This window comes from Peromyscus eremicus, chromosome 12, assembly GCF_949786415.1.
Source record: "Peromyscus eremicus chromosome 12, PerEre_H2_v1, whole genome shotgun sequence".
NCBI classification, from domain to species: Eukaryota; Metazoa; Chordata; class Mammalia; order Rodentia; family Cricetidae; genus Peromyscus; species Peromyscus eremicus.
This window is the reverse complement of record NC_081428.1, coordinates 21,487,686-21,512,193: the sequence shown is the minus strand read 5'-3', so window position 1 is coordinate 21,512,193 and position 24,508 is coordinate 21,487,686. Positions and strand designations below refer to the sequence as shown.

General features: G+C 36.8%; 1 protein-coding gene across 1 annotated transcript in view; it reads right to left on the bottom strand.

The window, feature by feature from the left end:
- Samsn1 (SAM domain, SH3 domain and nuclear localization signals 1) overlaps positions 1-24,508 on the bottom strand; it is a 48,010-nt gene that overhangs the window by 7,972 nt on the left and 15,530 nt on the right. The window contains exons 2-7 of the mRNA XM_059277523.1: positions 22,296-22,367; positions 18,040-18,189; positions 13,002-13,131; positions 10,845-10,996; positions 7,911-8,117; positions 5,398-5,548 (exon numbers count right to left, since the gene is read on the bottom strand). Of these exons, the coding sequence (XP_059133506.1) occupies positions 5,398-5,548; positions 7,911-8,117; positions 10,845-10,996; positions 13,002-13,131; positions 18,040-18,189; positions 22,296-22,367 (862 nt within the window). The remainder of the gene's footprint in view (positions 1-5,397; positions 5,549-7,910; positions 8,118-10,844; positions 10,997-13,001; positions 13,132-18,039; positions 18,190-22,295; positions 22,368-24,508) is intronic.

Genomic DNA, 24,508 nt, shown 5'->3' with positions numbered 1-24,508 from the left:
AGGAAGTATTGATGGAAAGTGGTTGTACACTAACAAAACAATATTTACACTTGTTAAATTAAAACTAAAGGTGACTGAAAAGGATTCTAAGAACCTTGAGAGTAATAAAGGTGCTGCTTGGCTTTATGAAGCTTACATTCTGTGACTGTGTACCATCACCAGTGAAGAAGAACAGGCATATACATTTTAAGGTAGCTACAAGCCTCTTCAAGATTGAGCTCCATTTGAGTCCCTAACACTGAAATCCAGCCATTCTACAGATAACCAAGCCTGTATTTTGTATAGTGAGGCCTTGTCTAGGGAGGCAATCTTAATAACTAAAACATCTTAAATATGCCCTTGAATTATGTGGTAACAACAGTTACTTTTTTTTGTAACCTAATTTTTAGAATGACAACAAAATATGAGAAATCCATTCAAGGAAAAGCAATTGGTTGTGTCTATTTTTCTGAGCTGTGAGAGAAGATGGAGTCACCCATGCATCCTTGCAGCCTAGTATTCTAGTTACCCTCTAATGACATGTGTGCCCAGAGGAAATCCGATCGCCTAGGCTAGGTCACAGTTGTACTGTAGCATAAAAGCAAATGCTAGAGTGTTACACGTACATGCACATGCACCCACATGCACACAAAGGCATTGCAGTAGTCTTTATATGACTGATGTGAAAACTAAGTTCTTCTCACTAGAAATTACTCTCTGAAGAAAGGATAAAAATGTTTTGATTTGTTTATTTTTTTATTATATGGAATATGCTATTTGCCATAAATGAAATCTTAGAGCGTAACGGCAAAAAATAAATCTTAAGAAATTAAATCCTAAAGCCAAGCAGCTATGATTAGAAACATATTAAGTTGTGTAGGTGTGTGATTGTGTAAACAAATACCAATAACGTATCTGTCTGTCTCATCTACTTGTTTATGTGAGCAATTATTGTATCTTTTCTAAAAATGTGTATCTTTCTTTTTGTATCCAGATTTGAATCATATTCCAGGTGGGTTAGAGAGCCCAGGTACACATGTCAGGGCTAGACTCCAGGTTAGACTGGCACACTGCTGGGCCAACTGCTGGACGGCTGTCTGCCATGGCTGCATACCTCCCCCGCTAGCGACGCTTGTTCCAGCTACTGACAGAGCCCTCCCATTTGCCCTGCATCGACTTGGGCAGGCAGGAAGGCACAACTGGGGATGGTAGAGCAATGAGGGGCTGCTGTGACCACAACCTGTGCCAACAACCTGGCACACAACCCACTCTTCGCCCTTCCTCCTCACTTGGCACTGAAAGCAGAATGTACAAGTGTCTGACATAGACTGAATACTGATTCTGTGAAGTTTTCTTATTTCATGACCATAATTTTACAATTTAAAATTTAATTAGCCCTCTGTGCTAAGAAAGGAAGGTATTTCCATCACCCCTTTAACCCAAGGACACTAGTACACAGTTTGGTAGACACATTTAAGATACAGCAATATAATTCCAAATGTACAGAAAGAAACTGTGCAGAAGAAATGGTACCTATACACTATAAACAGCAGTTAGCTATTTTATTCTAAGTAAGCATTTCTGAGTAAGATAAAGGGGCTTTAAAGATGTTGTATGTAGAAAACCTCCAGCAGCCCACACGCATATGCATGCACCTACCCATGTGCAGGCACACACACACACACACACACACACACACACACACACACACACACCCCTCTTCAAGTTGATGAGAACATTTCCTACCAAAGCGGAGACCAATTTTAAAGCCCCATCATAAACACAGGAACCCTTATATGTACCAAGTCAACAGATCCTGTTTTTTCTGTTCCTTCAAGAGCTGCCTCACAGTCCATGTTTTGTCTCACACTTTAGCTACATCCCCAGGAGAAAGAGCCAATGGCCTTATTCTGCTCAGGGATAATGCAACATGGGGGTGGATTCTGAATACCTCTGATTATCCTGCTGGGACTGCAGAACCCCAAAGTCATTGTTGTCCAGCAGTAAACCCGTGACCAGCTCGAACACCTCTCATTGCCCTTCTATCAGAATCTTGCCTCCCACCAGGTAGTGTCCTAAAATATTTAACCCAGTTTACATTATAAAGGTCAAAGTTAGAACAACACTATCTATTTCTGGGCTAAGAGAAAAATGAAAAAAAGTGTTTTTTTTTTTTTCTAAATCTTAGATTCCTGTTCCCCATCCATTGTCCTATCTTCTATCCTCTTTAAATACTTTATATACATTAAGGATTCACATCTGGCTTATTCTCTTTCCTGAATTATCACAAGGTTTTAACACTGAAGACACATGCTCACTTTGCTTATTTTTTTTTTATATTAAATGACTGGCAAAGCTGAAACTCTCCAAATATTCACCTAACAATAGAACCCCAAACTAGGAATGGACTGACATACATGAACTGGTCTTATTCCATTATAGTAATAAAGACATGTACATAAATGCTGCTAATTTGTGCATCCTATTCTTTTCAAAGAGTTATTTTTAGCCTATGACTTCGACATGCATTTGTTTTTTTAAACAATGTCACACTTTTATATAACCATATATTCAAGGTCTTTATCATTCAAAGAACATGAAGGTTGTGCATTTAATCTTTAGGTTGGTTGTAGAAGATATGATTCACAAAGTAGGATAGATAAAAATAAGCCTGCAGCAGCATGGTGCCACATCATCAGAATTCACCATCTTATCAACAAATGGAAGTCATTCTTCTTTATTTCTTAAGCGAAGCAGTTTCATAGAAGATAAATAGCTTTCAGTCAGAATAGCCTAACACACAATATGCATCTTTTTGACATGTATATTCTAACACTACTTTATTCCATAAGATTAAAATAAGAGCAATCTCGGGGTTGTGTGTTGAAAGTGACACAAGTCAAGTCTGCATTTTTCTATTATTTGTCTCCTGAAAGTAGACTCTGTATGGATGCTTGTACATAAGAGGCAATAGTTGAGAGTTCAGCATTTCTTCACTTTCGAACACCACATTCTAAGAAGTCTTATGCAGGGAAATAATTTCTGGCATCTGTCCTCTTTATATGTCCAAAAATGAAAGTCACATGATGTTTCTAGACAATTGCGTTTTGTTTTCAGAGACCAGGAAAGGCTGGAACAGACAACCTCATAGGCATAGGAGACTAAGTCCTAGATATGACTTGAAAAATCTACTTAGCTACACATGTTTTAGCTTTTCTATCTTGCAAATATTACCCTTTAGGAAATGGATGAAATAGCAGAAAGTTTCCATTTTAAAATATTTATTTTTTATTTTTATCTTTACTGGGTTGCACATGCAGAGGGTGGAACTTTGAGCTTTACAGCAGTGTGCCTTTGATCACAGCCCTACCTCTCCTTTTTTCTTTTTTTATCTATTTCTTTGACTTCTTCAAAATTCATTTTGGATTATTTTCTTCAGCTGGAAACAGGACAAGATAGGTGTTTTGAATTGTAGAAGAAGAGCAAGTATTTTCAAATATTCAGAAACCAATCTACTCCCTCCTTGTACTTGACGGTCACATTTTTTTGGAGATTGGCTACGTCACTACACACGATCAACATGAGACACCTACAGAACTAGCTTCTTACCTTGTTTAAATGAGGAGCCATGAATGGAAATGACAGGATGTAAAAGAAGCTGCCTCATCTACCTAAGAACTGATACTCTGTATCAGTTCTCACTGGCCAGTTCTATCTGGGCTCACACTACTAAATAAGCCGTCTAGTTTTCTAAGTCAGTCTTTGCCTACATTTGAGACTCGATCCTCCTGTGCTCATGTCCCAGTCCCCAGAGCTTCAAATAAAACTGTAAAACCCAGGCCTAGAATTATTTCTACTGATGTTGGGTTAGTCATGCAAGCCAAAGATGTTGGGAAAGGAAAAATATCTTTGTAAACCAAGACTGCAAGTATAAAAAAAGGTAAGAAAGTTTCTAAAGAAGTGCATGAATTCTTACCACACACAAAACAAGTATAGACAGACTATGTCTCAGTTTGGTAGGACTTTTGAAATGAGGTACAGGATAACCCACAAAGGAAGTCAAGAGGTCTGGTTGCTATATACAGGTTGCCTCCTTGATCACCATCTGAACTGTTTCTTGCAATATTAAGAATCTCAGCAATGCTTCTCCAACATTGGGCTAGAATCTTAACTCTGAAATCACTAGGAGCTTCTGCTCAAGATACAAGGCACTTAACTGCCTCAGATTCTCACTGTAAGTAGGGAGACTAACTGTCTATCTGAGCTGTGAACAGCACCAAGGAAAATAAGAAACATGAAAACTTGGGATGAAGTTTTACTAAGAGTATTGCGTTTGAAGAAAGTAGTTGAAAGCTACTGTTAGTTTTACATTTGAAAGAGAAGACTGGATTGGATGGTTTAAAATACTATTTTTTTAAGCTTTGAAGTTAGATTCCATTCTCTTTTTGTGTTTTTTCTCTTTAAAAATGGTTGGAGAATTCCATATATGAGTACACTGTTTTCGCATCATTTCCACCCTTCCTCCTCCTCCAACTGCCCCATACTTTCCCAGCCCCACCACATCTATAATTATTATTCACACACACACAACAATAACAACAGCTATGCATACAAAGCTATGGAGTCTAATTAGTTTTTCCATATTTGCATGTGTTTAGAAAAGAGGCTCGGTTCCTCTTTTCTTCCATTACAAAATACTCTGCAGTATTTGGCCTTCCCTAAACTCAGGGTTTGGGGGTTTGACTAGATTTAATAGAAATAGTGTTCTGAATGGGCAATTGTAAAAATAAAATCTACTCCAGTTTTAGAAGCCCAGCTGGCATAACTTGTACTCAACTATAAATGAATCTGCATTTATTATTTCATCTTTAGTTTATATTTACAAATACAGAGAGCCATCTCTGATAATAAAAGTGAGTGCTGAATATTTTTGCAAGCTATTATAACATTTACAGAGAGTACTATAAACACATGCAAGATGTGACTATATGGTAATGAAATGAATTTTCCTGTGTTGTGGGGAAAGCTCATTAGCTCAGAGCCAGGCTGTGTTGTTCTAGGAAGACATATATGGCATTTCTCACTAATGGCTCAAACTGTCACTAAAATACTTGTCTCTAAGTCTCTTGGTGTTTGAGAATACAGGCATCCACTATGTGTAAATTAATAGCTTGGGAGAACCAAAACAAGAGACCCAGTGAATTTTTTCCTTTTGTAAGAATACAGTGAAAATCTTTTCCTAATTATACATTTTGGCCAGAGTTGTATCAGATATTATATATAAATTCTCTCAAGTTATAGGGAAGAATGCTTTATATGATTCTTAGTAAGTGACATTGGGGCTTTGCTTTTAATAACTTTACTATTTATATTAAGGCATGATGATCAGGAAGGAGAAGAATGGGTATGTACACTTACTCTCCTCATCCAGGAGACTCTCAGCAGCAGAGAGTAGCCTCGTCCTGTCTTCTGGATTGGCAATGTTTAATTCAACGAGATGACTTTCTTGAATATCCTTCAAGTCTTCCAGGGTCTCATAACCATTGAGCAGAAATGTTGAAGTATATTCCTGTAGGAAGAGGGAAATGTGTATAACCTGTAAACTAGTAGGGCTCAAATATTGTGTCTTCTATAAATTAGTAATTATAGAAATGCCTATGATAACAAAAACACCAATGGAACTGATGCCTAAGCTCATTTTTTTACACTAGTTCCCCACAAACAAACTCTAGGGCATTTAATAGGAAGTACTGTAGATTCTTAACCTTCAGAAGGACAAATGTAAAGAAGTAATAATCACTTGAATCTATAATAGTGGGAAATTATGGATCATTTACCAGCTGAATTGTCCATCCCATTTGGCACTTTTACTTTATCCCTAGTTAAATTGACACAGTTTTTTCTGAAGTTTTTCAATACAGTACCTCTAATAGATTAAGTTATAGTGATATTTCTGAACCAATCTCTCTTTTTGATTGCTTGGTCATGAAAACATATACTCTCATTAATTTCCTAGTGTAGCTAAAAATGAACTTGAGCTCCAGTGAGATGGATCAGTAGATAAACTGCTTGCTGCCTAGGCTGATGGCATAGATTGGGTCCCAGAATATAAATGGTAGAAGAAAAAATTCACTCTTGCAATTGTCCCCTACCTCCGCATTCACACCTTGGCACATAACACACACACACACACACACACACACACACACACACACACACAATGAATAAGTAAATGGAAAAAGTAAAAATGAACTTGAAACAGACACAATTCTGTATACAGAATGAGTTTAGCATTTTGACTGATTGAAAGATATTATAGATCTAATGAATCACAAACTTGCTATTTTATTTCTAAATTAAAATTTTAATTACAAGTGAAGAGCTCACAGTTGAAGAAAGTGTTTATTTCTTTTCCTCAGTAGGGATATTTTTTCTATCATTTGCATCAATATCTATTAGTGTAAAATGCATAGACTTCTGATCATAAAGTATTTCACTGGTTCTCAAACTGTGGGTTGTGACCCCCACTGGGGTTGTGTGTCAGATGTCCTGCATATCATATATTTACATTATTATTCATAACAGTAGCAAATTTATAGTTAGGAAGTAGCAACAAAACTCATTTTATGGTTGAGGCACCACAACATGAGAACTATATTAAAGGTTGCAGCATTAGGAAGGTTGAGAACCACCACTCTGGTATTTCTATAACCACTGCTCTAACAGACTGAATATGCAAAGTGAAGTTAATGGTTTTTTGGCTTCCTCAAAAAATGTCTCCCATTTTACTTGAATATAGTTTTAATACCTTTATTTCAGTTACTAAAATTGAATATGGTATCAGAAAACTTTAAGTAATCAGGAAAAACTTACTGCAAGCCACATTTTAACCAAAAAGGGGGAAGAAGAATGATAATTTGTTTAAAAATAGTCTGTTTTAGAAGACCACAGCATACCCAAGTTTCCATTCTTACACAACAATCTAACTGTGACTTCCTGAGTACAATGTTTAACACACTTAGGTGTTTTTCCATTGGTGACAGAGGCAGGTTTCAAACTGTATTTCCTCCCAGAAGTATCACATGGTACCAATCATTCTATAATAAAACTTAAACAGTATAGTGGTAGACATGAGAGTAACTTAATAACTCAGAAATACCAATAAAGAAAAATATAATTCCTATTGTCTTTATGAATTGCAGTATCCAAGTACTGATGAGTGAATTTTACAAATGGAATGCAAAACTGAGAATGAAGTGATACTACTTATGGTGTATACTGTACTATGTAGCATGTTATACCACTTAACAAGAGCTATTTCTTTTAACAGGTACTAATATTATAAAAATAGGGTTATAAAAACAGATGATTGGAGTGCCAGTGATGGGTGTGATGGGTTCAAGTAAAGTGCTTATAAAACAAACTTTTCCTTGAAATAGTCATTAGAACATTAATGATCACTGTTTCTGAAATTACTTCTGAGATGATTATTTTTAGTTATTCTCTTTGCACTTCATTTTGATCTCTCTACTGTTAAAAAAACAAGCTTCCTTTCATTTTTCTTCTCAGTCCCTCAAATTTCACTATATTCTTCATATTCTCTTTACTGTTCTCACTTAAACATTTTCCCATGGTCTCCTGTTCTCCTGCATATACATTCTTTAATTGTCATTGCCTCTTCTCTACATTAATCTCTGCTGTCACTAGCTGCTAAGTACCATTAGGGATTAGTCCAAAGGGTGTTACATCAAGACCTGTCCTTGCATAATAAAAGTGATAAAGGAGAAATATGAGCTGTGCTAGGAAAACAGATTTTCTTTTGCTGTAAATCTTATATTTTTAACAACCCTGTGTAAATACTGGTCCACTCTCCTCAACTCTTCATTCTACCCATTTTCCAGCAAAACCAAACAAACCAAAGGTTTACTAACCTGAAGGTGAATCCTCTCTAAGAAATCCTGCAGAGTCTTGGCGCTCTCTCTTTTATTGCTTCTGGGCGCCTTTATTTTCTTGGGAGCTGCTTCCTCTTCTGAGATAACATCCACATAAATGAATTTGAAGTTCCCCACTTTATTGTTCAGCATCCCTGTCCACATTCCCATTGGTGTTTTACAGATAATGTCTATAATGTCTCCTTTCTAAGGACAAAACAAATACAAGTCAAATTCCACAGCACCACAATGCTTTGGTAATACGGACAAAGAACAGAACTGTAGGAATCTTCGAGGAAGGAAGGTATTGTGCTAAAGTTCTTCAGAGACTACAGAAATAGATGTGAGTTCACTTCTTCAATGAAAGTGTTCACTATAGAGTGAAGAAAACACTAGCATACTTGATGATGCTTTTATCTTCCTTATTATATTAACTCACTAACTTACATTTGCAGAACAATATACATGGTATACATGTTAAATATACTATTATCTTATGCTTAGTAAATACGTATTGAATAAATAGTATCGGGCATGAGACTATTGCTTTAAGTGTTAAGAAACAGTGATAATAAGTGACTTTTCTCTAGCCTAAATGAAGTTAAAGATGGTGTCAGAAGTCAAACTCAAGTTTTGTGAGCTTAAAAAAGGATCCCTTTTTATCCCCCCTCCTAAATCAATATAGAATAAAGCATCAAACCATCATTCAAACATGCTCTCTTACAGGGGTAGAAAGACACTTGAACTCTGCCTATGATTTTAGCTCATCTGATATAGTTTATTTACAGTATAAAATAAGTCCATGTAAACTATTTTTATTGAACTAAAGTAATGGGGAAAACTATCTTTCTGGCCTGGGTAGAGACCTAACTTTTCAAGGTACTCAGAATATAAACGGATTTATCTGTTTGGTCTGGCCAATCATCTAGCCGAAGGACTAGGAAGTGGGTTAACCTTAAGCTGTGCTCGAGGCAGAAGAGAAATAATGAGCCCTTTAGTGAGCTAAAGACCTATCACTCCCCAGAATTGTCACCTTCCTATAGCGCTGCAGACAGTTTCTCAAGTCTGTCTGAATTACTCAGAAAAACACAGCTTTTCCTTTTCATCCTCTTATCTCTTTTCTCAGTGTGCCTTCCCTAACACTTTGCCTTCTTTCTTTCTCCGCAGTGCCCATCTCTACCACGTGGCTGCTTTTCTGCCATGTGGGTGACCTCCATGCAGAACTAACTCAAATGCCATGTCTATCTCTGTTCCTCTTCTTCATACCCCTCTTCCCTGTAGCTGGGGAGACTTACAACTTCTGCGCTGTTTTTTTTTTTTTTAATTACAATCACATTTTCCTCAATTTTGAGCTCCTTATTAATTCTTTTATTAATGGCACTAAGAACTTCATGTAAGGACCTCAGTTTCCCAGGTAACATGTGACCTCACTGGAATTGCCCAAAATTTATGATAACATCAAAAGGAGATATTATATAGAATAAAATCCACAACAAAGTTTTCAGTGAAGCATGAACTAGGCAGATTGACATGGCAAAACCAAGTAGCATTTTGTGTATTCATATCTAAGACTACATTTAGCTGTAGAATGCAATTATTGGCAAGAGTAAAATTTCTCCTGGGGATATTTCTTTATGAGGAAATTTCATTTCTAGGAAAATACATGCCTATTTTATGAGTCATATCTACTCAAATAAGAATCATAGTTACGCTTTTGAGATACAACTTTACATCCCAAAGAGATGCTATAGATCCCAATATTTGCTACTTTTAAGGCTCTATCCTTAAAGTTATACTTAAATCTATATTTTTATGCAAGTCTGTGAATGTATAATTGACATGAAACAAATTTTATTTGCTATAGTAATATATAATTGAGTATGATTGTAATTGAAAGATATGAGCTCTCTGATTTGGTATAGTATGTATACTTGTCTGCCTTCTGGTTTTGGGTCTAGGTATTTGCACTTTTCCCTGAGAGAATGAAATAACAGGCCAGACGCTATCCACCTAGGAGACCAGCAAACTCCCTAGGAGCTCTAACAAGTTTCTAGATGTGGCAGTTCTTCACTGGGTCTTTTCCTGTTGGATTTTACACTCGTGGTCTTCTACTTTGTAACTTTTAAACTTCTACATTTCAGCAAGACAGGTGACCCAGGCAAAGAATCTTTCCTTCCTTAGGAACTGTGGGATCTTTATTGCGTTCTATGAGAGATCCAGAAAATCACCTTAATGGCACATAGGCATAGTTTCATAGGGATGTATAAGAAACGATGTTCTACTAACACATGGGAGCTTTAAGAAGGACTTCAAATCTTAGGGAGATCACAGCAGAGCTGGCAGCCTGCCTTAGGCCAGGGGTATCCTTATGAAGACAACAGCTGAGCCATACCCAGGTTTATGACCTACAAAAACTGTGGCTGAATTAATATGTGTTATTAGAAGCCTCAGAGCCGAGGGTAATTTGTTGTAAGGTAAAATTTGGCCTGGGGTTATCAATAGGGAAAAGTGCTCTGGTTACACAATACAACCCAGTTAGAAAGAACTGGAGTTGCCCAGCCACATCTGGATCCCCAAGCCTTTGCTCTGCTGGGTTCCTGCCCCATAGTTCTGTCTTCTCTCCCTCTCTTTGCTCCATTATTTTTAATCTAGCTGGAATCAGGTGGGCACGTCTAGCTGATCACCTCTGAGAGTTTCAGAGTTCAGAAAAATGCAGAAAATTTATCTCTCTCCCACAGACCCTACACTTGTATTATCTTATGCTAATGGCCACAGTAGACTGATCCCTCTCACCCCATCTTACATTAAGTTCAAATTCTTCCCATTGGGGGCCGGTCCAGCCTACTATGAGAAGAACATACTTCCTGTCGTCCCTAAAGTATATCATGCAACTGGCATTGGACAAACCAGGAAGCACATGTAATGTGGGCCCACCTTGATTTTGAGGGAGTCGGTGTCATAGGGACTTGGTGTGAAGTCTGTGTGCACTCTGGCCCGGCCACAGAACGGCCCTGAGTAGGGGCTGTCGTCATCCAGCCGGAAACTGTCCCTGTTACTTGTTCCATCTGAACAGCTCGTTACTCCACCTGGTGAAGGAAAGGTTCACAGTTCTCATGGAAGGTTCTCAGCCTCCTTCACCTTGTCTGGAACTGGAGCAATGGATGCCAGCCTCATCAAGCCCCTAATCAAACTCCTTCAGTAGCTCACTCTTCTGAGCTAGCTCTGACTCTTTCCTTACCAGTCGGAATACTCTCGTCAATCCTCTTCCAATACCGTCTCATTTTGAACTCTATGATCTGATCTAGCTTAAAGAGCAGTAAGCAATGCCCACTCGCTACACTGGAGCAAGGTACAGGTTCAAACCTTGACCTAGACAAATAATTTCATACTCGAAAACTAAGATTGAATTTGATAGACACCATTTAATCATTATGTGTTATTATTGATCATAAATGCCCAACACATGATGTTTCAGTGTTCCCTATAACTTACATATTTGTAATAAACATCCTCTCCAGAATTCTGAATGTATACAAAGACCGTGAAAAAGAACTTACAAAGGCGATGCTTTTGCTTGTCATGGGGTGGAAAGGAAGATTGCCCAAATATCTGAATCTCCATGCTATCCTAATCTGCCTGTATGCTTGTTTTCTGGTCTCCTTCCTTTCTGGTCTTGAATTTCAGGTGTAAGAAAACAAAACAGAACAAAGCAAACAGAAGGAAGCATTCCCTTCTGCTCCAGTTCGTTTCCTTTCTGTGATGTCAATTCTGTTACCAGTGGAAAGGCCTCCTTGTTTTTCCCACGCCCTCAGTCTGCTCACTTCCTCCTTCAGACTGACCCTTGGCTGCTCCAGGAGGCAACAGCTGCAGTTTCCCTGCGATGCATTATGAAATGAGCTGAAAGTCCTGCAGGACATTCCACGTTGTGTGTGAACAGAAATGTAGCATGTAAGTGGGACACTATATCCCCATGCCTCCCTTCTAGATGAAAGTGTGGGCGCAGGCTTTGCCTCATGGGTTCGAGTAATAAAATTCTTCCCACATTCAGTATCACAACTTGAATATGTAAAGTTCCAGCAGAATGGTTACTTATGAAATCTGAATCACACACACACACACACACACACACACACACACACACACACACTACATCCTTTAACTGTTTCTGCATTAGTTTTTCACCACAAAATAACTGTTCTACAGCTAATATGAATAAAATTGAGGATATTTAAAATACAGGCTTTTTGGAAGCCATCTTCAAATACCAGAAGTAGTTGACTGCAAAGGAAAATAAACTTTGCAGTGACCTTTGAAAGTCCTGAAGAGACTGGAGGAAAGTTAACAGTGTACATATAGAAAGACATAAGGCACCAGTACCATCAGTACTTTCTATGGTAGCAGAAACACGTGACTGAATCTTGAGTAATGACCTCGCAGACAAATATCAGTGTCGACTCAGCAATCCTTCCAGCTGCCTGCTAATCCTCTTTCCCACCCGACTGGTGACATATCTCTCATGTGGTATTAGTTATTGCTTCAGTCTCTACTTGCTTATGGTAAATTCAAATGACAGAACTGAGGCAAACGTTCTGCACTTTGCAGAAAACCAGGAAATTTTTAAGAAGAAAGAAAGGAAAAGGGGGAGGAAGAAGAAGAGGAGGAGTGGGAGGAAAGGAGAGGGGGAGGGAAGACAGGACAAAGAGAGAAAGAAAAAAGCAAAGAAGGAAGATAGGAGAAATAAAACAGAATTTTACTTCTCTATTGCAAATAATTTTCTATCTTTTGAGTCAAGATAACACTAGGTTTCCTGAGCATACAATTTTGACATCAGGTTTTATTATCAATACAATTTTTTGAGGCATTTTCACAGAGCCCTGAAGGCTATAATGTCAACGTATACTATCCTATGTGTCACAATCAATAGCTGCATGTTTATCCCATGTACCCAACCTCTTCAACTTCTCTGTCATCAAATGTCTGCATCTTTGTTTCTAACCTGGTAAATAACCTCAGGCTGACCATTCATTGTTTTTTAACTGGTTTAACCCAGGCTTCATTTCTTAGATGTCACCCCTTACACATCAGCCTTACTTGAAGAGCTCTGCCCACTGTAGAGGCTATCCATGGAGTCACTGGGTTTGAGGGAGATCTTCTCTGTATGTGTTCCAATCATGGGATCACTGTTCCGATATGGGAGGGCTTCCTCTCCATTTTCCTCCTCCTTCAAAACAAAACATATCAGAGGTTAAGTGTACGGATCAGATTTCCGTGGAGATGTTCACTGTTCGCACTGACTCTACAAGCAAGACACATTTAAACAATAAAACACTCATGAATACATCAGCATAAAATATGAGAGTCATTAATCTTCAGTTCATTTTCTAGGAAAACAGTTTAGAGGATATTTGGAAAAATTCCCTAGATGAGACATCGTTTAGTGTGGAATTCAACTGCAATTATAATGGTCTGTTTTTTGAAAATAAAGATGAATATCATATCAAGATTATTTAATCAGCAATGTTAGCTGTGTTGGCATCAGCGCTTTGTCTGTTACAGTGCAGTTACTTCTTCATGTTCTCCCTCTTATCTGTTCGCCACCATTACTAATCCTCTGAGATCTGATACTACAGGTTTGAGCTCTGCACATTTGTTTCATGTCAGTTATTTGCACGCTACCAGATCACTAGATATGAATAAAACATGCTCACTTTGCAATTCTAAAGCAAGCCTTATTTCAGGAGCTTTACAAATCTCATACTGTGCTTGCCACCTACTCAAGTGAAAAGCAAATCTTGCATAAAATTAGAAAAGACAGACAATTTCAAAACAAATTACATTTCCTTGAAAACATCTCAAATGTTTGCCATTTTTAGAAAGTTTGGACAAAGCCTATGAATTTCTTAATACTCATCACATTGTAATTCAATAGTCTTATTTTTGAGCATTACTGAGCATTGATAAAACTTCATAATAAACATAGACTTAGTTTGATTCTCTACTTTTATCTATTCTTTATTCATTCAGTTATTCAGGGAATGTTTATAAAGCACAGCCTAGGTACCTGCCACCTTTCTAAAATTTGTGGCTACTCTAATAAACAAGATCACAGATAAAAGGTTTTTGCTCTAACAAATGATGTTCTGGTCTGAATGGGTGAGGCATACTCTATAAGCTTTATATATCTTTAAGGAAGTTGGACATATGTACATGGAAGTATTAGCATGAAGCATATAAGTGTTGTAAAGGAGATAAGATATATAATTTGAGAGAACTAGTAAATAGGGCAAGAATGAAAAAGGTTAGTTTATTTAGGCGAAATGAATTCCTAAGACTTCAATTGTAAGGTAACAAATGCCCAGAATCTACTTGAAAAATGTATGAAGATAACCTTTTATAATATGTTGGCCTGAATTATGAGAAAACAGCACTTTTTTTTTCTTCTGAAGATACTTTTCTAAGCGAAAGGAAAGATAAGAACAAAACTAAACTCATAATTAGCCTTGGGTGTTCAGGCCAACGTCATGAGAGAAAGGAGGGAATTGCATATTAACTCAAAACAGTGACTGAGATCCAATTCATGAAGAACATTGTAGCCCACTGTGGTAGCCATGGGAACATGACACCTAGATCTTAATGTGTATTGTGAGAAGCACATGAACCTTGGGTTGGACACTGAATGCTATGATTCCATATTGTTTGTCATCTCCCAAAACTCAACATGTGCATTAAATTTCCACTGTGAGGTATCATAAAAGGGGAAACTTAATCTGACTTTGGTGTTTAGAGGCACAGCCAGTCTGACTTTGCTGTTCAGAGGCATGGCCTTTGGGAGGTGATTGGGATTAGACAGGTCATCGTAATAGGGCCTCCCCAACTGGGTATTGGTGGCTTTACTAACAAATGGATAGACACTAAGACATCTACACATATACTGCATTTGTCGCTGTGTGATAACCTCTGTTGCCTTGTAACCCTGCCACCAAAAAGGCCTTCACGAGATGTGGCCACCCAATCTTGGATCATAACTGTGACCCCATATAAGGCTGTCTGTGAATAACCAGTCTTTTGTGTTATGCCATTAGCAACAGAAATAGGACTAATATGCCCTAGTCGTTCCAGTTATTTCCCTTTGTATCTACCTGTGTGTTTGCACTGAAGCCAGACTCTCACTGCCTCTCAGTAGCTGAATACTTATCAATAACATTTGTGCCTGTTCTGGTGAGGAGAACAAAGGAGCTCATCTAGTGGGAAGTTTTGGTTCAAAATCCCCACAGATCTAACCAAAACGTTCTCAGAAGAGGGCTGAAAAGAGAAACTCTAATACTTTTCTCCTCTCCCTCTTTTTATAGATGTCAGCCTTGTGCTGTCATTGCAAGGCTTGACCTATGCATAAGAGTTCCCAGGTGCTGGGAGGTGATGCACACCTTTAATCCCAGCACTCGGAGGCAGAGGCAGGTGGATCTCTGTGTGTTTGAGGCTAGCCTGGTCTACAAAGAGAGTTCCTGGACAACCGGGCTGTTACACAGAGAAACCCTGTCTCGACAAACAACAACAACAAAGAGTTTACAGGCATTTCCCTAGCTAGTCCTTGGTGTTTCTTTTATTTCTTGGAGGTCTGATCCACAGAGGACCAGCTAGAGGACACTGTAATGAAGGGATCCTTTACAAGACATTCTGAAGTTTTAATCTGAGGCCTGATGGACCCTGTTCCTGCCTTTCGGAGATCTTTTCACACACTTTCTTGTCCAGAAAGGATCTTATAGGAGATTCAATAAACAGAACTTAAAGGTGGCTGTGGTAATGCTGTGGTAATGCAGGCAGGGGAGGCTAGCGACTTGGTTTAAATCAGAGACAATTTGAATAGAAACAATAAAGTCTTTTTTTTTCCAAGACAGGGGTTCTCTGTGTAGTTTTGGTGCCTGCCCTGGATCTCGCTCTGTAGACCAGGCTGGCCTTGAACTCACAAAGATTCATCTGGCTCTGCCTCCCAAGTGCTGGGATTAAAGGCATGCATCACCACTGCCCAACTCGAAAAAAATAAGTTTTAAGTATTTTTTGGACATTAGAAACAAGAGGATAAGAATGATTATATTATTATGTATAATGATAATTATGTTCAAAGTGGGAGAAAGAATTTGGAGTGATTCTTATTTCTCGTTACTTTTTCTTTGGTGTCTAGAATCATGCAAGTATGGTCTTTTGCCACTGGAAACAATAGATGAGAAATAATTGTTTTCTGATAGAAATATTGAGAATTTCAGTTTTTTAATATGCATAGGTTGTGGTATCTATTGGACATTTCTGTGATACCATCAAATTTGATTTAATATAGCAAGTAAGTGAAGAAGTCATATCTAGAGATACTTTGAAAAACAGTGGCATAACACTGTCTAAGATCACAAAAGAGGAGAGGCTATATTAATGGAGCATCCAGTATTTTAAGAAGCCTTGAGAAGACTTAATATTTAGGGAGACAGAAACAAAAGCAAAGCCAAGAAGAGTTCTGTGAAAGAGAAAAGTTGAAAGAATGCTCAAAGAAACAAAGAGAAAATTTCGCATGTAAACATGTCACCACGTGTGTCTATAGCTAAAAAGCAAAGTGTCATTGTGTTTGGCAACAAAGGGGTTATTACTATTGTGATGGAATTCTGGGGACAGAATTCAAGTAGAGGAGGGCTGAAAGAGAAATTGAGCATAAGACATATGGATTGACAATATAGACCTGAAAGTTTGTGCATACACTTTTAGATTTATGATCTGTATGTTTATAACAATATTGAGTATGATGGTGAGCTGACTTTAAACATTGCTACCAAGGCAATGTAATGGGGAAGGAAGAGTTTTCAACAAATGAAGCTGAGTCAACTAGATATTTATATAAAAAAGAAGGAAGTTTTACTCCCCCGAAACACCAGATAGAATATCTAACCACAAATGGCTCTTACACTAAAATTTAAGAGCTAAAATTATAAAGCTGTTAGGAAAAAAGGCAGAAGTAATCTTCATTATATTGTGTTAAGCAATATTTCAAATATGATGCCAAAAGCAAATAACAAGAAAAAAAATTGGACTATTACAAAATTATAAACATTTGGGGTACAAATAATACAATAAAAATGAAAATACGATGCACAGAATAGTAAAATATATATTTAGAAGTCATATAATGGATAAAATACTCATTCAGAAATTATATAAATATTTAAAACTTATTAAATGACAATAACCAAATATTAAAAAGCAGACAAAATATTTAAATAGACATTTCTCTGAAGAGAAATAGAAACAACAAGCACATTAGAAGATCTCAGTATCATCCATTAGAAGAAAAACATAACTGAAAAATTACAGTGTGAATCTACTTCATCTGCGCTAATGGCTGATACTTAAAAAAATACCACAAGCTGACATGATATAGAAACATTGGAGCCACTTACATGTTGATATTGGCTAAGTAAAATTGTGCATAGTTTTGGGCAAGCAGTTGCCAGCTTCTCAAAATATTAGATGTAGATTTACCATATATCAAAAAGAAACAAAAAATATTTTCATACAAAGAATTACACACAAGTATTTACAGCAGCAGTAATTATACTATGTCCAAAGTAGAAACAGCCTAAATACCCACCAGTAGATGTAGAAAATGTAGACTATTTATAAATGAAATAGTATTTGGTAATAAGAAGGAATGAATTACAGGTGCTTGCTATAACTTAAACAATATACTGTTCTTCACACATTAGATTTTCTTCTTTAAAATGGGAGTAATAATCCTTTAAGAACCATACAACTGGACCAAGCAAATAGCTCAATGGGTATAGGCACTTGTTGAGCAAGCCTGAGGACTTGAGTTTGATCCAAGGAACCCATGTAAAAGTTGAAAGAGAATAGACTGAAAGGTTGTCCTCTGATATCTGCCTGCACCCTGTGGCACTCACGTACACCACAATACAGGTCTTTTTCTTTTTTCTTTTTTTTTTAAGAACTATAGAACTTCTGGGTATGACAGTAGAAGGGAAAAAAATATGTCTAAGTGCTTCATAAAGCACCAAATAGTCTAGATCCAGGAAAAGAGCCGACTGAATATGTTACAAAAAATATAAAAATATCGATGAGAAAATATACTTACTTTTTCCTCAGAAAGGGCTTTGATGTATTTTTTCCCCACTTTCTTCTTCATTGTCCATGAAATAGCCCTCATTTTTTTACCTAGATTTGCTCCATTATTTGAAGTTTTCTTTTGTTCTTCACTTCCATTTGTTACTTCCCCTTCATGGACCTGATGTAGAATGATTTTACAAAAGATGAAATGATCAAGAAGACCATTTGTTTGGGTTGAGTGTTTTTCAGTGCTAGGGATTTCAAATGCTAGGAATGCGCACCACATCTAAGCCCTGTGTCCAACCCTAAGAGAACTCATTGATAATCTCCTTAGAGAGAATCCAAGTTTGGATTTTTTTTTTTGATCATTTTGTGCTCTACACATTCTGGGTATAACACATATTGTTAAACATTTCTAGCTGGCTACCTGCATAAAAAAACTTGCTCAAAAGTTCTCATCTTTGCATGTGAAATTCCTTGAGAAATTCAGCTATGGCTTAATAGATTTATTAAACAAGCATTTTAGTTACTGTTTTTGAGATGACCAAAACAGAAGTAACCATCAGGCAACATGAGTGATTACAATTAAATGATGGGAGGTATTTTAATGGAGGGATTAGAAGATCCTTTATCACCCTTCTGTGATGGAAGAGCATTACAGTAGCCTCTTGCATCTCAAAGAGATTGGCATGGTCATAGTGATTTTTAAAGAAGTTTTGAGGTTAGCTAAATCAGTTGAAATCTACAATGTTTTATCTGACAGGGTGTGTATGCATGCTCATTATTCACGTTAGGTAATAATAAATAGTATCTGGCTCAACACTAATAAAGAAATCCTCACATAATTCATAGATTGTGTATATATAACAATTAAGTCTTTTATTTGGTTTGCTGTTACCTTATGCTCATTAATAATCTTCCCGATAAAGCAGTGATTTCTTCTCTGACTCAGAAAAAAATCGTAAGTATTGGTGTTCGCCTACAAAGCTCAACAGCATGGCATAAATCCATGTGGTAAGATACAATTAATGATGGGAAACTTCTCTGTAGTGATCTTAAATACTTTAGTATGAAAGTTTAACCACATAATTAACATTATTGTTAATCAATATTATGTTTATAAAATACGTGTTACATCATATAGAATCTGTGTAAAATAACATATTTTTATGAACTTACACTTAGCTACTTATCAGATAACAAAAACAGCACCTTCAATATTTGGGGACAGTTTGTTTTAACAGCTCATTTGTGGTGATTCTGACTCACAGATGTACAACAGAAATTGGAAGACATGGCAACAAAATATTGCCATGGTTGTGCATCTGCTCTACTTTACAAGGTTCTCACCGAAGTTTGGACATGCTTTTGACCATCTCTAAACTGCCACAGATTTCACAAGCTATCCAGGTTTCCAATTAACATAGAGTAACAGGAAAGAACTTATCTGATTCGTCATTCTCCATGCTTGTCCACACTTCCTGTTGTTTTACCTGGTTTATTCCTCTTCTCTGCCCTTATTTTATTTGACAATTTGTTTGCTCATTTAGTGGTTATCTGCATTTCCCACGTGATATGTGTTCCATGAGAATAAAGGCTTTCTCTGTATGCTTCATTCCAGTCTCAAGAGTACTTCAAGGCATGTTAACTGTTGCTCAATATCCTCTAAATAAATGAAATTCCCAATGTGGAAATTTGAGGCAGTTTCCCCCATCCCCTGAAGGACATATTTGGATTAGATGTTCTTGGTACCTCACATGTTCAAGCAATGAACTATGAAGGTCATCTGCTTTAGTACTGCCCACCATGCTTGATAGGTGGATGGCCAGTCATTCCCAGAACATAAAAAATGATGGGAAACTTCTGATTAGTGAGCTTGAATATTTTAATATGAGAGTTTAACCACATAGTTAACATCATTATTAATCAATATTCTATTTTGCTTCATATCTTACCCCAAATTGCCTATGATAAATATGAACGGACAACCAATTTAAACCCTCATTGCACATTATTAATTTCTACATTCAAGGTTATAAAGGCAGAGTCTTTGCTTAATTCCAAATACCAGAATAAAATATAATTTGGAGGCACTCAAATTTTAATTAGCCTTTTTCTTTTCTCTTCTCTTTGCTTAAACTTTCTTGTTTTAATTGTAAAATTATTTTACTAACTGAAATAAACATGAAAGTATATAATGTAGTTAAAATTGATATTGTTACTATTATTTAGGCTTAAAATAATGCAATATACATAATGTTTTTTTGCCATCATAATTTATAGAGGCTTCAGAGAAAGTGTCTCCATATATGTTAAATTAGTTTTCCTATCTGTGAAGTTCTCCATAGCCTGAACTAGATTTCTGGTTAGAATTCACACATCTGTTGCTGTCTTTATTATCTTAAGTGATATTGCTGCCAGTCTCCAGGCCTTATGAATCGGGCATTGTCATCCTTCCTTACAACACTACTCTAGAGTAGCTAACAGAAACCCTGTCATTGTGTTAGTAACTGTGGAAAGGAGGAAGAATTGATACTGGGTTTCTTAAAAAACGGGAGATTACTTTATCAGCTCTGCTAAATGCTTTAGCAAATTACAAGGCCATTACTACTTATTCCAATGACAGTGAATGAGCTTGAGATACTTTGATAGGCTTGTTAAAAACCACATTGCAGAATACAGCTCTGTGTATTTACACATGTACATACTCACATACATAAATGAGTGCCTATACGTATATGTGCATGTGAGTCCATATATAATTATACATAGTCACTCATAAATGTAGAGAGAGTAAAAAGGGATTGCAGTGGTTGGTGTTTACAATCAATTTGGCAAGATCTAGAGTCACTTAGGGAATGAAGCTCTGTGCATGCTTGTGGGGGATGGTCTTGATGATAGAGTTGAGATGAGGCAAGCCACCCACTCTAGCCACTGTCCCTGGCTGGGCTTTATAAATGGAGAAAGGAAATTGAGCATTCATTCATTGCTCTCAGTTTCTTGACTATTCATATGATATGACCTGCTGCTTCACGCTCCTACAGCTTTGACTTCCCCATCATGATGGACTGTAATCTTTAACTGTGCTCTGAAACAAACCCATTCTTCCTGGAGTTGGCTTTTGGCAGGATATTTTATCCCAAGAGCAGGAAAAGAAACTAAGACAGGGATGTGTGTGTGTGTGTGTGTGTGTGTGTGTGTGTGTGTGTGATGGCTGATGTATATATATTACATAAATCAATAAAATATATTATACATATAGATATATGTTAATGGATATATTAAAAATAGTATTATATGAAATTTTATTTTAATTTATTTTATCTAGATTATTCCTTGCTGAAATAAAAATAACATATGATATATAGATGCATCTGTATGTAAGATTTATAGAACCTCTTTATCTAAAAGCAACTATTAGTGAGTTCACTGAGTTAAGGTCAGGGTGAGGATTAGATCTAAATATGTGCTACATTCTTAGTTTTCTCGATGAGACTCCCTCCCATTATTTAACTGGTTACTGGACCTTTCTTTAGTCACTCTTCCTGGGTGGCACCAAGTAAATAAGATTGTATGACAAGGTGACAGATGTTAAAGTCAGAGATGAGGTTGGGTTCTACCTTTATCATTTGTTAACTCTGTAGTAGAAATGCATTGTGCTCAGGAAACTCAACAGTCAAATTGAAACACCAATAGTTCCCAAATAGGTAAGTAACTTGGTGGCACTGTACTTCCCTCATGACAAGCACTCAACTATAGCTGTCATTGGTACTGCTAGTATTATTATCTACCAAATTAATGTTATGGTGAGCTTTGCTTAGGACATATACAAAGTGTGCATAGTTTACAAATATGCATATAATGCTAAGACATTTAATGCATACACTAGAAGTGACAGAATTCAGTGGAGTAGCTGCCTGCTCATCTTATCAGAATGACCATCAAGCCCATTTAACAACAAGTTAGCATGCTGTCAACTCATGCATGTGTATTGCTTTAGCATGGAAATGCTCAGGAGACTTGGAATTGTCAATGTAACTTTGAATTATAACAACAATCTTTAAATTGTAACTAACTTTAAATTCATGTTCTGCCCAAATATTGAGTAGGATTTTTAGATAGCTCTTAATGCCCAACATGGTAGTAGGCCTTAATTGCTCAGTTATTTCAAAATTCTGTGTAAGTCTACATGACTTGAAAAATGTATTTAATTTCCTTACCTAACATTATAAACTTTTATAATATGCTATCATAATGTTCATAAAGAAAGAATAAGATACTAACCTCAGTTGAGTCATCAGATTTTGATGTGGAATTATTCCGAAAACGATCAAAATTCCCAAAACTGCTGCTGCGCTGTAAAATTGGAAAAGGAAAAGAAACTTAAGGTTTGTGACTTTCACAACTGAAAGTAATAAATTTATTACAGCCTCTCAGAAATGCATTTTGAATATGTAGGCTATGAAAAGTTCTTCTCTGGGCTCTCAAAAGGCATTGAAGGTATAAATATTATTCATATTTTTATACTAAAACTTATAAAATGTCTTCCTTTGATTTGTGTAATAGTGGTTAAGACCTTGGTTAATTTTTTAAAATTTATTTATAGTATTACTTAATCTCTTGACACAGCAACTGGAGCCTCTGAAGATTCTAAACTTTAAAGAAGCTGAACACTAACTCATTTGCTCTAGGAAAGGACAGGCAGTATTTACTGACCAAGCTGGTAACCAATAAACATCCATCAACAATGAAACAAAGCAGGCATCTGAGTTATTTTTCTTCTGCCTTCTGACTTTGTGTAAAAACAAAATTAACACAAATGCACTTCCCACTAGTAAGTTTTGTTAACTTTACCTTCTCTGCTGGTTACCAGAAAGAGAGTACATAGACGTGGGCCTATTAATAAACTTAACACTTATGCATACACAGTGTGAGCTCGAGAGTAACACTGAATTTCTTCACATTTCACATGGAATTGCACTGAGATCCCACTGCCCATCCCCCCATTGTGCAGGGCAGCTTACCTCACTGATTTCAAGGATAAGCTCAACATGTTATCAGCAGACTAAAATTTATATTCTCATGCAAATTCACTCTAGGTAGGTAATTATAAATAACCTTAAGACGCTTCGAAGTAAATGGCCCTCCTGAATACATTCTCAAAATTCTTCAAAATCACTGATTCAAAAAATTGACTTTCTCACTATCAATTTGATTTTATGCATTGTTTAGGATGGCAGGTATCTAATCGTATGGTTTGTGTGCACGTGCATGTGTGAGTGAGTGCGTGCATGAGTGTGTGTATGTGTGTGTGTGTGTGTGTGTGTGTGTGTGTACCTATAAATCCAAAGAAGATATCTTTGCATTATACCTCATTTGAAGGAAATCTGCTTTAGAAATGAATAGATTTTACGGAAAAGGTAACCTAGTAATTTGAGGAAAGGTCAATAGCAATAGTGAGTAATTACATAATTTCTACTTGTCTACTCAGAAATCAGAGTTCACTTTAACCAGAGAATCCAAGTGCTTAGACACACCTCTTACCACCAATTGCCTTTAAAACTCCTTATTTCCTTTATAAACTGAGTTGAAATAAACAGATCCTGGACATGTAGCAAGTGGTAAGCCTGATAGACATTGTGCTCTAGAATATTGCTCCAAGAATGATCGCAGGAGCAGACAAAATGCCTTTTGCTGACTTACTTGCCTCCTCTATTGAACAAGCCCACAGCTCTTCTTGCTTGTGGTGAGAGGGGAGCTGAGATAGCTGACATTGTGTTCCACAGCGGAAAATACCAAGTCACCTCAAACAGAGCTTACCCAACTAGAGATCTACCCGGAACGTGAATCACTTTGACTTGCCTAGTAGGTGTTTCCATCAGACCATCAATGATCTGAGATTAGAAGGAAGTGAGGGAACGGTTGTCCTGCTTACACATGAATACATCAAGGACATCTATTACCCCATTGTACACTTGAGACATTCTTATGGCCTACTAGAACATAGGCCTGTGGCAATTTAGTAGCCTCTATCTAGCCTGATGCTGCCTATTACATATTAATGAGAGTTACAAAAATGCCTCCCACTACTAGATAATGGGGCCTGCTGCATGGGAGGGCACAGAATAAATTCACTTCAGCATTTCTCTACACTATATTCTTCCATTAAGTAATCAATAGCCACCACCTTTTAAAATTAATTCTGCCCCCATTATACCAATAAAGAAAAGCAGATATAGGAATAGTGGTTTTAGTTTAAAAAAAAAAAAAAAAACTACTACTTTGGGTTTTGTCAGTACTATCAGTACTGATCTCTCAACAACTTTAAGGTAGGTGAGTCTGTCTGCCCATCCTAAGATTCTCTTAAGAAGCAAATTTCAGTATTTATTTGCAAGGGCATTTAACATATTTCATTATCCAATCTGAAAGTTAGTTATTGTTCAAGAAGATGGTTTCAGAATATATTTGTAGGTTGTAGCTTATGGCAGAAAGGAGTT